The sequence below is a fragment of the Podarcis muralis genome, chromosome 1, assembly GCF_964188315.1.
Source record: "Podarcis muralis chromosome 1, rPodMur119.hap1.1, whole genome shotgun sequence".
Taxonomy (NCBI): domain Eukaryota; kingdom Metazoa; phylum Chordata; class Lepidosauria; order Squamata; family Lacertidae; genus Podarcis; species Podarcis muralis.
This window is the reverse complement of record NC_135655.1, coordinates 112802701-112818113: the sequence shown is the minus strand read 5'-3', so window position 1 is coordinate 112818113 and position 15413 is coordinate 112802701. Positions and strand designations below refer to the sequence as shown.

At 42.5% G+C, this 15413-nt stretch overlaps 1 protein-coding gene across 5 annotated transcripts in view; it reads right to left on the bottom strand.

Annotated features, from left to right (window-relative positions):
• Nucleotides 1-15413, bottom strand: part of ZNF385B (zinc finger protein 385B) — a 146803-nt gene that overhangs the window by 121715 nt on the left and 9675 nt on the right. Inside the window, exon 1 of one of the 5 annotated variants that reach the window (XM_077916540.1) lies at nucleotides 13614-13720. The exons of 3 other annotated variants lie outside the window; for them this stretch is intronic. Coding sequence is in view for 1 of the 2 variants with exons in the window: in XM_028748324.2 (XP_028604157.2) it covers nucleotides 13178-13229 (52 nt within the window). In the remaining variant the exon portion in view is untranslated. Of the gene's footprint in view, nucleotides 1-13177; nucleotides 13497-13613; nucleotides 13721-15413 lie in introns of those variants that run through there. One more of the 5 variants, XM_028748324.2, reaches the window with a different exon arrangement.

The window sequence follows — 15413 nt, the reverse complement described above, 5'->3', positions numbered from 1 at the left end:
TGCTTACCAGGGTCTGGGAAGGTCACAGGAGGTCCCTAAGGAAGCTCTCATTAAGCAGCCCTCCACCCTGTGGGGCCAGCTCTGGGGGTTTTACCTTTGCACACAGATTCCTGGAACGGAACCTTCGTGTAAGTGGCAGGCTCACTATAGCTCCCTTCAAAAAACGAACGCCTCAAGCTCTGGGAGCAACAGATGTGCTTATCAGCTCTGTACATCAGTCAGGACATTCCAGCCATGCTAAAGTCAGAGTTATCTACTACACAAACACCCTTCTCTCCACCCTGCGTCCAGGCATGCAGGAGGAATGATCACAGTTCAATGACACATTCCACCTAGGAAAAAGAACTCGAGGGTGCAAAGCAGAGCCCATGAGAGGGTGTGTGGCATGAGAGAGACCTGGAAAACTGCATTTGCCTGAGCTTTCCCATTCCTGCCATACAGTGGTACCTCGGGTTACAGACGCTTCAGGTTACAGACTCCGCTAACCCAGAAATAGTACCTCGGGTTAAGAACTTTGCTTCAGGATGAGAACAGAAATTGCGAGGCGGCAGCGCAAGGCCCCATTAGCTAAAGTGGTACCTCAGGTTGAGAACAGTTTCAGGTTAAGAACGGACCTCCAGAACAAATTAAGTTCTTAACCAGAGGTACCACTGTGCTTGGACCTTTCTCCTTTGCAATCTGTGCATGGTGAGAAGTAAATCCTGAGACTGAAAAGTGAGAATCAGGCTGGGGTTGTTTGCAAAGCAGCAAATAAACATCTCTTTGCTGCTGAGGAAAAAACACACACGTAACAATATGTTAAACATGCAGACAGTGTAAATATTTGAATAACTGTAGGCTCAGGGTTGAAAGGAGTGTGCTCAAGAGATAGATAGGCATAGTATCTCAGGGAGCTCAGGAAGAAAGATCTATTGATTTTATTCTTATCTTGATGACCTTGTGGTCTCAGAAAATGGTTTCTATGTGGAGTACATGAAGTCCCACTTTAAAGCAGAATATTTTAAAAAAATAGTATTCTGTCTTTATACAGAGCTAAAAAAATTTGGACAATTTTTTTTTCTTGCAAGCCATGCTTGCTGATATGCTCATTCATATCTGAAATGTGGAGAAATGTGGCTTACTCCCATGCAAAATATCACCAGGTGTATGGAAAACTCTGATTAGCTGAAGTCTCATAAGAGGCACTGGAAAAATCCAAAGATTCTAGCCTAATGTAATGCCTTCAGGAAGGATCTTGAAGCACACTAGACCTGTCTCGTATCATTTAAATTATAGTATGCCAACAAGTACGATACATAGAATGAAAGAGGTCAGTGCATCACACAGGAGATGCCTACAGGTAAAAACACCTAAGTAAGCAGGATAAACTACAGGTTATGTGAGAATGCAAAAATAGGTGCCATACAGAATGCAATAAGTTAAACTATGATCTTCAGGGCGTTAGCTTTCATGAAACAATACTAGCATGAAATTGTGGCTTCTGAAACTTTTCTCAAGGGCTGGCCAACAACATTGGCTCTTCTAACCTCCATAGTTGGCCAAAAAGGAGCTAAATCATTATGATCAGACTTGACTGTTTGCTCTTTCTCTGCGGAGTAAACTACATTAGACAATATGGGCAAAATCTCAAAGATGCATTTGGTAATGCCTCCTAATAAGAAGTGGGTGCAAGTAGGTGCTGGTGCAAAATGTTTCTATCACATATGCATTTTCTATTTTTATAAATAATATGTTTATTTGTAAGTAGGTCACTTGTGAGAGTCAACAAATGGAGGAAGCAAGAACGAGCAATTAATTTATGAACAACGCCTAAGGGCACTGGGGTTGACTATGAACTTTGTCAGCTCATGGGAGTCTCACAAAAGCTTGGGTGTATGTGTGGAAACCACTGTTTGGTTGTTTTATTTTATATCCACGCTATATCCCCATGGGCTGAGAGCAGCTCACAGCGCCCTTTCTGAGCATTAACGGCCCTAACTCACAATGTGCTTAGGCTGTGACATTGTCCAAAAGGTAGGACTAGTGATGGTGCTGAACTTTCCAAAGAGCAGGTCCAGTCCAGCTGGAATTGGAGAGAGGAAGGCCAGTCGACTCTCTGTAGTTATTTTGAATCTCAGCCATGAAGGGTGGGCAGAACCTTCCAAAAACTTGTAAACTCAATTGAGCACCCCTCCCCTTAAGAACTACTGCAATAGTTAAAGGCTATTGAGAAGTTCCTACTCATGATCACCTCTCTTTGGGCATCTGGGGCATGTGGAATAAGGAATAAGGCCTTCTTGGCTGCTGCACCCCAGCTTTGGAATGCGCTACTCGAGCATGTCTTCCCTGTCCCTGACTTTATCTGATATGAAAGGTGGAAATATTTTTATTACAGGTTAGATTTGGATATTGACTTGCTCTGCTGGATCTGGGAGAGTACCACGGAAAGCCCTGCTCCCACTGATCTGCAAGGATGATTTCCATATGCATGTCACACTGAGACAAGTGTTACGTGTCGACAAGAAAGGGAGTGCAGGAGCAAGCCTACCTTTTACTTTGGAAACAGAATTTTGTACTTTAAAATCTAGCTAAAGCAAATGAATGTGCCAGAACAAGGCTCCCGCAAAAGTGATCACTCAGGGCTAAGGAAAGAACATTAATGGATATTTATGGTTGTTTATGCACAAAACACTGTAGAGACCAAAAAAAAAAATGTGGCAAGAAATATATAGATCCTATATTCAGGGTGGAAAACAGAGTTTGGAGAGCACACCAATAAATCAAAATGAAATATCAAGCACCAAAATAGGTTATCTAAAGCTTTAAGAAAAGTGCAGTCTAAATAATAAGAACCTTGAACATATACATAAGAGAAAGAAAAAGGTTCCTTGGGAACAAGTGCAGGGCCACTGACGTGGTGATGGGGGCACACATGTACTAGGCCCATGCCAGCAGGACCCCTCATGCTCTTCGTCTTCATTAAAAAAAAAAAAATCAAACACTTCTGAAGAAAGTTAGAGCACAATTTGTGGAGGCAGCTCTAATGCTTCAGCACTCAGCAGGCTATACCATTGCTTAGGATACGTAATCATTTCATTACTTTTGCTAAGCAGTCAGAGGAAGGAATGCTGACCACCACAACCTAGGACTCAGGAGGGCCTCCTCCTAGTGCAGCAGAAAAAGCAGGAGAAGCTGTATGCTGGGGTATGTTTGTTAAAGCACTTTCCTCATGTCCCCACTATTTCATTCAGTCCCCAGGTGTGATGCCTTTACAGAATAAAGCAGAATCGGCTGACCAATTTTACACGGTACGTATCTCCCTTGAAACAAATGAGATTTTCTTCCTACAGATTAAAATTTGTGCAATTGTATCCCCCACCCTTCTGATTTTTCCGTGTCCCACATACAGCCACTACTTGTCTGCTTGCCATCACTGGGCTGTTATTTATTAATACAGAGTAACCATAAAACAAAAGCACAAAAATGAATCACCTGTATAGCACTACAAAATAATTAAATGCCTTACAGCTACAGCAAGCTAAGATTCCTACAGACTGTACTGTAACTGAAGGATTTTCATTTTTTTAATGAAGGTTGGCAAAATGTATATGTTTGGCTGAGAGTTTAGAATCTGTACGGTTGTGTGTGGTTTTTTTTAGAGGACCTAATATTTTATTGCAGTATGGAAGTCACTGCTCTGGTATGAGGGATACTATGGAGAGAGTGAGAAGGATGGCTGCTTGAAACCTTGACAGGAGACAGATTGGGTAGAGAGTAAGATCAGAGGAGATGTAAGCATGCTGTCTTGTAGGATAGTTTTGGCAGAGAGGACTGTCAAGGAGCAAGCTGAATGCAGAAGTCAAGGACAGACAAAAGAAAGAGACAGCAATGGGACCTCACCTAGCTAAGGTAAAGGTAAAGGTAAAGGTAAAGGTAAAGGTAAAGGTAAAGGTAAAGAAACCCTGGACGGTTATGTCCAGTCAAATTCAACTATGGGGTGCAGCACCCATCTCACTTCAGGCCAAAGAGCCAGCATTTGACTGCAGACAGCTATTCTGGGTCATGTGGCCAGCATGACTAAACTGCTTCTGGTGAAAGGAACACCATGACAAGTGCCAGAGCGCACGGAAATGCCGTTTACCTTCCTGCCGCAGCCATACCTATTAATCTACTAGAGCTGGCATGCTTTCAAACTGCTAAGTTGGCAGGAGCTGGGACAAAGCAACAGGAGTTAACCCCGTCTCACGGATTTGAACTGCCAACCTTCTGATCAGCAAGCCCAAGAGGCTCAGTGGTTTAGACCACAGCGCCACCCGTGTCCCTACCTAGCAGAGACAGGCTGCTAGCTAAGGAAGACCTGCCGGTGCTCTTCCAGACTTTGCTTCTGTGCAACAATGCCATACAAATATCAGTTATAACATCGATTTTGGCAGCATGAAGAACTGTAGGGTCTCCGCTTTGAAACATTTTGTGAGCATTTCCTGGAAAATAAGATCTCCGGGATATGCGACACAAATGCATATCAACCAATTTGTTTTTTTTAACAAAAAATAAAATAAAAGAGTTGGAAGGTGAATGACTCTCTGCAAAGAAAGCCTGACCTCAGCTAGAGCAAGGCAAATAATTGATGGCACTGTGACAGACTGCAGCTGACCTACAGGACTGGACTGTCAGTTTCCTTTCTGTTTATAACCAGGATATGCAATAGCGAGATTTCAAGAAGTGCTGAAACTTCAGCACCTTCTCACCTCATTGAGCTGGGGACTAAATATGTCAGAAATGCATTCACAGTGTCATTAATTTTTGTTTCTGAATATGGAACCACTGTAGGCCTGAAGCTCTTCGTTCTAGTATCTGTTCAGAGTTTAGCCACACTAAAGTGCATTTCACTGCGTACAAGGCCTTTCTCTGCTAGGGAAGATACTCATAGGAATAAAATGCAATAGACTGAATCATTAGCCAATAAACCGGCATGAGGAAACTTGGCCTATTCTTGCACCATTATACTTGTTGACATATTAACTGCAGTTGAAATCTATAAAGTTAACTTCAGGCAAGTCAATGATTTTTACTGGGGAGCTGACCTTCAATCAATTTATAGTCCCTTAGATGTATTTCTTGTATATACAGATCACTACTCAATGAAATTTATTAAGTAAGTGCTCAGGGGGACTGGTGAAGCCTTATTTTTAAATGGAAGTTGTCTTTAATAGAATGGGACTAAAATTGTTTCATTAGGCTGCAGTTCCAGGGGCACTTACCTGAGAGTTAGACCCATTGGACATAACAGGATTTGCTTTCACAGGGTTGGAATTCTTGAAACGTTTAATCATACATTAAATCAACACTGTCTTCTTTGTTTAAAAATGCTGAACACAAGAATAATTTGAGCACAGTGTTACAAAAATAAAAATAAAAATTGGCAACACAAATATCCCGAACATAAAATATACAGAAGGCTGCTTCTATGTGAAATTCTGGTTTTGAGTCATTTGTCCTAGTCATATGAGCAGTAACATTATAAGGTAAGGTTAACTATATTTAACCTGGCATTTCATTATAAAAATTTATCCACCACTGGAAATTCCAGACAGTTCTTGAACAATGAACATACCAGGGACATAGCACATAGCAACCAAGGACACTTGTTCCTTCACTTTCTTGAGAGCTGTTATGCCGTACTTGTATTTCAACAAACTTATGAGGCCAACTAAAGAGGATCTCTGGGGACTTCTTGGCAACCATGTGTGCACCCTGTCTAATAACTGATCTGGCACAAGTTCCAGGGGCCAACATTTGCAGTTGCTGTCTTGATGGCCTTGTTAAAATTGTCAGACAGCAGACTGATACCCCTGGCACACTCCAGCATGAAGACAGACAGACTTTCTAAATGGGAGGGAAATAACTTGAGCACACATTCTCTGCTCTGCAAAACAAATGTGCTGTAAAGCAGTGGATGCTCATGGTTTAAACAAGTTCCATCAAACTTGAGAAAGCCTGCCTTCTCCTTTTAGTGCTTGGCAGAGGTCACTCCAGTATATGAAGTGTTTTAGTTCTATAAAAATTGCAGAAGCTATAGCCCCTGTATGCATACACTCCCCACACGCAAAATGCATTCAGTGAACATTTGAGGACAAGAACTGTGCTGGCTAGCCATGTCTTCCCATGAAACCACGTGTTCACCATTAATAAATTTAAAAAAGGTGGGGGACAGTCCAAATGTGCATATGGATGTATATACGCAGGGCTCTCACTTATAATTAGCAATTATCCTTGGCCCAATTGGTTCCCAATTACATGGAGGAAATGTATGCATGTAGGACTGTTGAACACAAGGGCACTCAGGGGCATGGTCAGTAGACACACTCCTGGGGCCCCCTCCATTTGGTACGTGCAGATGTTTGTGCAGAGCAAAACATCTGCACACCCTTTGTATCATAAAGCTAAACCCAAAAAGGTGTACTCAGAAGCAGGCACTTCTACTTTCAGTGGAAGGTTATGTTTAGTATTCAGGCAAATACACATTTTAAAGAAATTATTATGCCAGGGAGGTAGCAGCAAGGAAAGCTTACTTCATCAGTGCCATAATATGTACAATCAGCAACAGTTTAGCAAAGATTAACAGGTGGTGAATCTAAGTTTCGTTTGCCAGAAACCTGTGTTATCATACAGCATTTGGATGTGCTTTTCCAACAAGTGCTCTTACAAATGGTATGAGCATTCTGTACTCTCACGGTAACAGCATTCTTATTTCAAGATTTTGGCACCATTTTCTTCAAATATTTAAATCCTTCATACAGTGCTATTGCAAGGAAGATATGGTGTAACTTCAGAACTACAAAATCTATCATGCAGTGTGACTGCAAGCAAAATAAACATAGCAACACACACATCTGCCTGATATGCTGAATCAGGGCATTAATCCATCTAGCCCAGCATTATCTAGTCCAGTTTGCAAAGAGGCCTCCCTGACCATGTGCTGCAAACTTTTAAATTCTGCTTGCCATCACAGGTAACGTGGCATTGTAGCATGGCAGCATCCCACCACTTCTTCCACCAAGGTTCCCAGCCAACAGAAGATGCAAAACATCTCACCTGCTGGCTGGGGATTGTTCGAATTTGGTCCAGCTGCAAATTGGCCAATAGCAGTCAAACCAGGGAGCAGGCACACTCAGGGGGTGGATCTGACTGGGTCCATTGTGGATTTCACTCAGGTCTGCTCCTAGAGTACGTAAAAGAGGTTGACCTCATGCCAGGCCCTTTGGATTTGGGTAAAAGCCTTAGTCATGGTTGGAAGTCTCTGTCTGCCCCTACGAGGGAATGAGGTATCCCATTAAAGGGATCCTGGAGGAGATGTTCCTGTCCAGGTGGGGACTAGGGCCACAGCTTTCCTCCATGGCATACTGGGTGGGGTTGCATCTATTTGATGGATGCCATAGACCTCCCTCGCCATTCTTTCAACCCCTGGGAGAATCAACCAGAAAATGGGCTGGTTGAAACAGGTTATATGGTAATCAATAAAGTTGTGGTCTATTTTAAGGTTACCAGACATCCCCGTTTCCCAGGGACAATCCCCGGATTTACAAATCTGTCCCCATACAAAATCCATTGAAGTTGAAAAGTGTCCCTGGATTCATTGAAAAAAATCTGGTAAAGGTAAAGGAAAAGGGACCCCTGACTGCTAGGTCCAGTCGTGGCCGACTCTGGGGTTGCGGCGCTCATCTCATTTTATTGGTCGAGGGAGCCGGCGTACAGCTTCCGGGTCATGTGGCCAGCATGACTAAGCCGCTTCTGGCGAACCAGACCAGCGCACGGAAACGCCATTCACCTTCCCGCCGGAGCAGTACCTATTTATCTACTTGCACTTTGTGCTTTCGAACTGCTAGGTTGGCAGGAGCAAGGACTGAGCAACGGGAGCTCACCCTGTCGCGGGGATTCAAACCGCCGACCTTCTGATCGGCAAGCCCTAAGCTCTGTGGTTTAACCCACAGCGCCACCCGTGTCTATTTTGAAACCAAAATAATGGGTCACAGGTAGTCTCTTCAATACATATTGTGGGGTAGTGGGTCACAGCACCTGGGTATACAAGTGGAGGTGCTGGAGATTTCAGCAGAGACCTTCAAGTATGAAAAACTGATTTGCTGAAATTTGAACCAAAAGCTAGCTGCATATTCCAATAATCCCAACCTCAAACAACACTGTTTTAAAGCAATGTACAGGCAGACTTCAGCAAAAATCAAAAAGAAAGGCTGAATGAAATATTGGCTAAGCTTGAGGTCTTATGCAGACTTCACAGAAATGAATTGCCTATCATGTTTCTATTCAGCAGGTGATTATTGCCTTAATTGTTGCATTATTTTCCAAACATATACATTAGGAACAAGTCAGAAAGTGTAAATTTCTCCCATCTTTTCCAACAAAGAAACAAATAAGTAGCAGTCTTGGAAGTGTATGATCACAGGTAAGAGAATGCAATTGTTATGTGCATGTCTCTAACTTCACATGCTTAACCCTTTCGCATCCAACCTTCCTCCCCACCCCCCATTAAAACTCAGTTTGTTTTGTCCTGAGGAAAAAAGCCCCCCCCCCATAGGGGAAAGCATCTGATGGAAATAGTGGGGGAAGTGGCTGGAGTAGAGAGGGTTAATCACTCCACATATTACTCTGTCTGTTCCCAAGTCTAATTTTCATTGAGCAAAAAACCTGGAAAATGTTACAAGTGCATAACTGAACATCTAGCCTGGCTCTGATCCCATTGCAGTGTCTGTTTATTCTCAGTATAAAGGATTGGCCCTCTTTGGAAATGTAGACTCAACAAACAATGATCAATAAGTATGTTAACAGCAAGCAGTTTCCAAATAAATTTACCTGCTCCAACTTTTTGAAACAATTAAAAAGTACTATTCAAACCATCCATGAGCTGCCAAACACACGGTTCTAGAGCGTAATAAATACCAGGAACTGGATATGACATATTGTGAAACAAAAACAACTGATCTTTAATGCAAAATTTTAAAATAAAGACATATCCTGACTATTCAGTGCTTAACAAGCATGTAGTTATGACAACAAAACAGAAGAACAAAAGATGGCAATGAAGGACATTGTCTTTCATACAAATGTATTTTGGAATGTGCTGCTGATACAGGATACTTCTCCCCAACAAGCTAGTGTCAACCTTCCTCATCTGACAACCTTTGAAGCGTACACAGAGTCATAAGATCAGAAAGTCACGCAGATGAAACTCTGCGTCCACAGGTCATCTACAATGTTTTTCCACCCTTACATAACCCAGAAGGGATTGACTGTCCTGGGTAAGAGTACCCGCATTCGAAAGGACACCACCAATAAAATATAAATCTACACATATAAAATGGAAGTATGCCCTTTAAATCACCAGAGGCCCCCCCTACAGTAAAGGTGGGCAACCTACAGCCCTTGGCCTAGTTTCATGCAGGGGGGTGACAGTGAGTGGCAAAAAATAGAGTGTGTGTCAGGATTCAGCCCAGGCCAGGTCTGGAACCCAAGGAACAAGGGGAGCAGGACCTCCTGGCAGATCTCCACAGTATGAATGCTACTGAGGAGATGTTGGATCCAGACATGCCTGCCCCAGGATTGGAGGTTAGGGCACTGGGTTCCTGGTTGGCTCTCAAGCGCTCCTCTTCATCTGCCCCAGAGCTACAGGAGCATAGCTGACAAGGTTCCAGGTAAGACTTTCGGGGCCACCACAAAAGTGCTCAGCTAGGGTACTTGGAAGGAGGTGGAAGCACATGGAAGCCGCTGCCTGGATCAGGGCCTGGATACGAGCAAAGAAAAAAGGAGAAGCCTCCAAGTCCCAATTCTGAGCTGACCCATTCATGGAGCAACATCTCTGTGAGCTTGAGGCTTCCTGAAATAGGCGTACGGACTGTGAATGGTGGAAGGGGGTGGCAGAAGAGGAGAAGAAGAGTTTGGATTTGTTATACCGCTTTATCACTACCCTAAGGAGTCTCAAAGCGGCTAACATTCTCCTTTCCCTTCCTCCCTCACAACAAACACTCTGTGAGGTGAGTGGGGCTGAGAGACTTCAGAGAAGTGTGACTAGCCCAAGGTCTCCCAGCAGCTGCATGTGGAGGAGCGGAGACGCGAACCCGGTTCACCAGATTACGAGTCCACAGCTCTTAACCACTACACCAGACTAGCTCTCTGGCAGTAGATAGAGAAATGGCCCCATTTTGTGAAGGAGTCTCTTCCAACTGATGGGCCCCTTCATTGTCAAAAGAATGACAACAGCATAAAGTTGTTTGAACAACATATTGGAAGAAAATCCAGTCAGCTCTTCAATCTATTTTTCTCAAGCACATTACATAAAGGAAGCACCTCAAGTCCGCCAACTATGAGGATGGGGCGGATCAGCAATAGAACTGTTTCAATCAATAATAATAACAGAGAGTCTTGCTGTGGGTTTAGCCTGAAAGCAGACAGGCCTATATTAAACATGCACAATATTAAATTATTAGTGCCCTCCCCCCAAAAATATATAAATGCCCCCCCTGAAACTTCTTAGTACAGTGGTACCTCAGGTTAAGTACTTAATTCGTTCCGGAGGTCCGTTCTTAACCTGAAACTGTTCTTAACCTGAAGCACCACTTTAGCTAATGGGGCCTCCTGCTGCCGCCGCGCCGCCGGAGCAGGATTTATGTTCTCATCCTGAAGCAAAGTTCTTAACCTGAAGCACTATTTCTGGGTTAGCGGAGTATGTAACCTGAAGCGTATGTAAGCTGAGGTACCACTGTACTATGTAAAGATCACTTCACAGTAGACAAAAAAATGCCACCATGTGTACAAATCGCAGGATGTAACAACTATGTAGCTCTCTGTTGCATATGACTAAAATGGAAGCTTCTGTAAACATCATTGTTGCATTCATTTTACAGTTACATGGACGCAAGCAATCATCATTCAACATTTGTTCCTGTATGTACACCTCCTCAATGGAATTTAGTTCCAAGCAAGTTTACTTGTGGAGGTTGGGGGAGTCCAGAAGATGACAATATCTGCAATAGAAACCATGTAAGGACATGATGTGGTTTCAAATGTGTCTGAGTTTGATTTCTATATAGTCAAATATAAGCATCAGGTTGTAGAGATCTCCCCTTCTCTCACCAAATATTGCTTATAGTACAAAGGAAGAAAAACTGCAAGCTGTCCACATATATTTCCATTGTTTTAATGTACAGCTTGACCTGTGCAAGTTTACTTGAAAGCAAGTCCCACAGAGTTGTGTGGGACTTACTCCCATGAGAAGCAATTCACCGGAGCTTACTCCCTGGCAAGTGTTCATGGGATTGCAGCTTTACAACAAAATCCTATGCAAGTCTACTCAGAATAAGTTCTTTCAAGTTCAACGGGACTTACTCCCAGTAAAGTAGGTATAGGTTTGCAGCCTTAAAGTATTACAACAGCAATAGGAAGGATTGCACAAAACAAAGAAACTTTTATATTCCTACTTTTCTATATATACTTGATCCTTTGACAAGCTAACACAGTTTGGTTGTAATATTGACCAAATTGTTGAAAGCAGTTTGTCAGAGGAGCTAGAAAATATACTTTAAAAGGCCCTTACATGTGACAAACTTCTTTCCTAGTTTCATTATGGTTCATAAAAAAAAAAAGTGTCCAACTCAGGAACTGGCAATGACTGAAGAAAACAACAACCCTAACTACCGGAGATCTAAAATAATGTCATGAGTATATTTTACTGATGGGTTCAAGTCCACTCTCTTGGTCCTAATTAGCATTTTTCTCTTCTCCACTTTCTTTATTTTTATTTTTTTAATCTCCAATGGACACCTTAGCCGAATCTATCAGCTTTGACAGAAGGCCGAAATCCTGGCAGTGAACTATAAATTGACCATTTCCATAAAAAGAGCTGCTAAATGAGAAACCATGTGCTCAGTATAAAACTAATTTCATGCTTTCAAAAGCACACAGTGGCTTCTAGCAAGATAGTGGCCCTGGGACTTGCAAAGACAGATTGGCTAATACAAATGGGTTTGCTCCTGGTTAGCCATGCTTTACGTGTACTGCCAGTAAATGGAAATTCTCAAATCTTCAGTCAAACAAACATGTTCTTATCTGTAACTCAGTCGTTGGGAGCTATAAAAACAAATACTTCATGAATAAATTTAATGGGGAGAGCATTAGATAGGTTAGTTTCTAGATCTGCAAAGCTACTTAAATAGTTATTTTGTAAGAAGAAATGCCAGTTTCATAATGCTAGCTTGTAATTTTCTCTTCATTGGGGACAATACTACCCACACCTAAAACAAATAACTAAAACAACACCTACCTCAATGAAGATAAGCAAGCCCACAGCAAGGTTTAATGAATAATATTCACACTGAAGTGATTGGCTAGAACTTTTTAGACAAGTAAACATAACTTAATCCTCTGCCAGAATGTTTTGAAACTTAAGGGGTGGGCGATATGAACTTCACAAATTAGTTTCAGCAATATATTTCTGCTTTTAAAAAAAAGAAAGATGTGCAGCACTTAAAATGTCATATTTAATTAAAGCATGCTTAGATGGCAGTGACAGTAATTTTATGCCTCTCATAAAACAAGTTGTCATTGCAAATGAATTAGTGGAGGTTGTCCTGTGACTGACAGGTCATACCGTTTAATACTCACAGAGTCAGACTCCCGTTTTCATTACTCCAGTATGCAGTCCATTGCTTTTATCTTATTTTATTAGTTGCAAGTCATGTTAGTAATTTATCTCCTGTATAATATCCCTTCCACGAGTCAAGCTTTCTGCTAAGTAGGGTTCAGTGCCCTGCATATCATTTTTGATCACAAGTACACAATCTCACTGATGATTAGCCTCATCAATTAATGATCAGCTTGTCATATTGTACCGATAGATAGATTCTGATATATTTGAAATAACTAAGGGTTAGAACAGCCTCTTCTCCAAGTAAAATGACAGGAAACTGAAAGGAGGCTTAACCCTTTACAATGTTAACGTTTACAATGTCATTATTCTCTCATTATTTTTCTAGCCTTTTGTGTTGTCTCTGCCGGCACAAATGAAACACAAAATTCCACTTCCACACACATACAGAAATGATGCCAAGCATGGGATAAATGTATAGGAATGTGCCTCAAAGCAATTCTGTAATGCTTACTCATAATAGTAATAAAATTCATTGCTCACCTCTGCTAGGAAGTCCACTCCACATTTTGGTAGTACTAAATATCCAGCTCATAAAAGAAACCAGGTTAGAAACACAAAACTTCCAGTATGTGAGCAGAAAGAGGTATGGTGAACACTACAGAGGCTTGGCTCTCCAACCCTGATCATCTGTGTGACAGTAAACTGTTACACAGTGCAGCTCCAAACCTTCTCTGCTGCCGGCTTATTTGCACTGCTCATTGAAAATCCTTTACATGCTGGCAGCATTTTAGGGAAGGACAAGCACACTGAGTCATTTGTAAAGAAAGCAGAGCAATTTCAGTTCCACACATTCATTCGTACTGAAACACACACACACACACACCAACCACACACACACACACACACACACACACACTGTCAAAGGTCTCTGGGATGGATTTATGCTGAGGAAAAGGCAACCTTAAGGCTTCATTACCAACGCAGGGGATTCAGCGGCTGTGATCAAATTCAAGCAAAAGACGGATGATTATGAAATGGCTCTACAGATATAGCTGCAAGCCACGCAGAATGAAGAATCATCTTCCCAAACTGAGCAAGTGTCAAAATTAGCTCTGGGTTTTCCACAGTGACAGAGGAACATCCGGAGCCAATATGCTGATGGGGAGGCGGGGGTTATTATTGGAGGTGGTTTTAAAAAGGAAAACAGTGACATATTGACTGAGGGGTTTTTGTTTTGTTTTTTGCTACTAAGAAAATGAACAACACATGTCCAGAAAACAAGAAACATCAGTTATATGCTATCCTAAAATAGCTAAAAACATAAAGCCTTTTTTCCCACCAAGACAGAAATGAATGTGGTAAACATTTAGAGCTTAAACTATGGACTACTGACCTTGCAAACTGGCTAGCCATTTGTAACCAGCACAGACTGGCAATGCGGGGATCCAGTTCAGATGAGAACCCTAGCATGGAGGAATTGGGGGGGGGGGTGTTAACCTTTGTCCACTACTATGGCCCCAATCCAGATTTGGTGGCCTGTGCCTGCAATTTGCACTGTGGAAAAATGCTTCCCAATTCATTTCAGCAACATTTTTTCCTTGTATACAGATATGCAGCAAACAGAACACGCGCTTTGGACCCTAGACCATATGGTGCTCGTTTGGTGTCCAACCATTCCTTCAGTTGAACTGCACCTTATGATGTCTACATCTCTACCCTTTTGCTTTCCCCTCACTTGCTCTCACCAGGCCCAGCCCCACTGCTGATTCCTTCTTCAGAAGTCTCTCCTTTTTTTGTAGTCCCCAAACTCTTGTCAGTCAAAATGGTGGGGCCTCTTCCCAAATTGCTTCCAGCTACCAATTGTTTTTTACCTTTGAAATTTTATTCTGTACCTTTGTGCTCCCCCTTTGCCTGTTGGACCTACTTCTACACTCTTAACTGATCTTGGCCCTTTGTTTACCTTTCTTCTCTTTCACAACACTCGACCCTTGCCCCTTCACGACTTCAGTATTCATGGATGAACATCTCACTGATCAAGCTACCTTCCACTTCCCCCCTCCCAACTAAACTCCTCCAGAGGCCTGTGACTTTGGACAGACTCGGCCACTCACTGTCCCGTTCACTCCCCTGACCTTGTGTTCTACAAGAACTGTTATGTACTGGGCTCCCTGCCCTAAGAGAACACCCTCCTTCTGACCACCACATTATCACTCACAGTGTGTATCTTCTCTACCCCCACACCTCTGCTTCTTGTCTCTACTGTGACCTGCAGTCTGGTAACTCTTGAAGTGTCATCATCCCTTTATGTCACCTGGCACATCTGACCAGTGCTCTAGATCAAGGTAGCTAATGTATGATGTTGGAGTACAACTCCCACCTGCAGCCCCAATGGAAGATGGGAATTGTCATCCATCCAACAGCATCTAGAGCGCACCATGTTGGCCACCCCACTCCAAACTCTGTTGTTTCAACACCAACTCCTCCCTATACTTAAATCTTAGCTTGTTTGTTCTACTGTCCTACCAAGCTATTTGGCACGCTTGCTCCCAGCCCGGCATACGTCTTCCATACATTATCCCCATTCATGTCCTCAGGGTGCTATGTGCATTTTGAGGCATTAAAAAAACCCAACTGGCTCATTTTAAATCCATGCTCCCCTCATACCATGGGTGCCAACTTGAATAAAATATTGGGGGCCCCAGATAAGCCCTGCCCTTCATAATCAATCACATGATGCTGTCCATTCACACCATTTCAATGGAAATATTAATCAGCT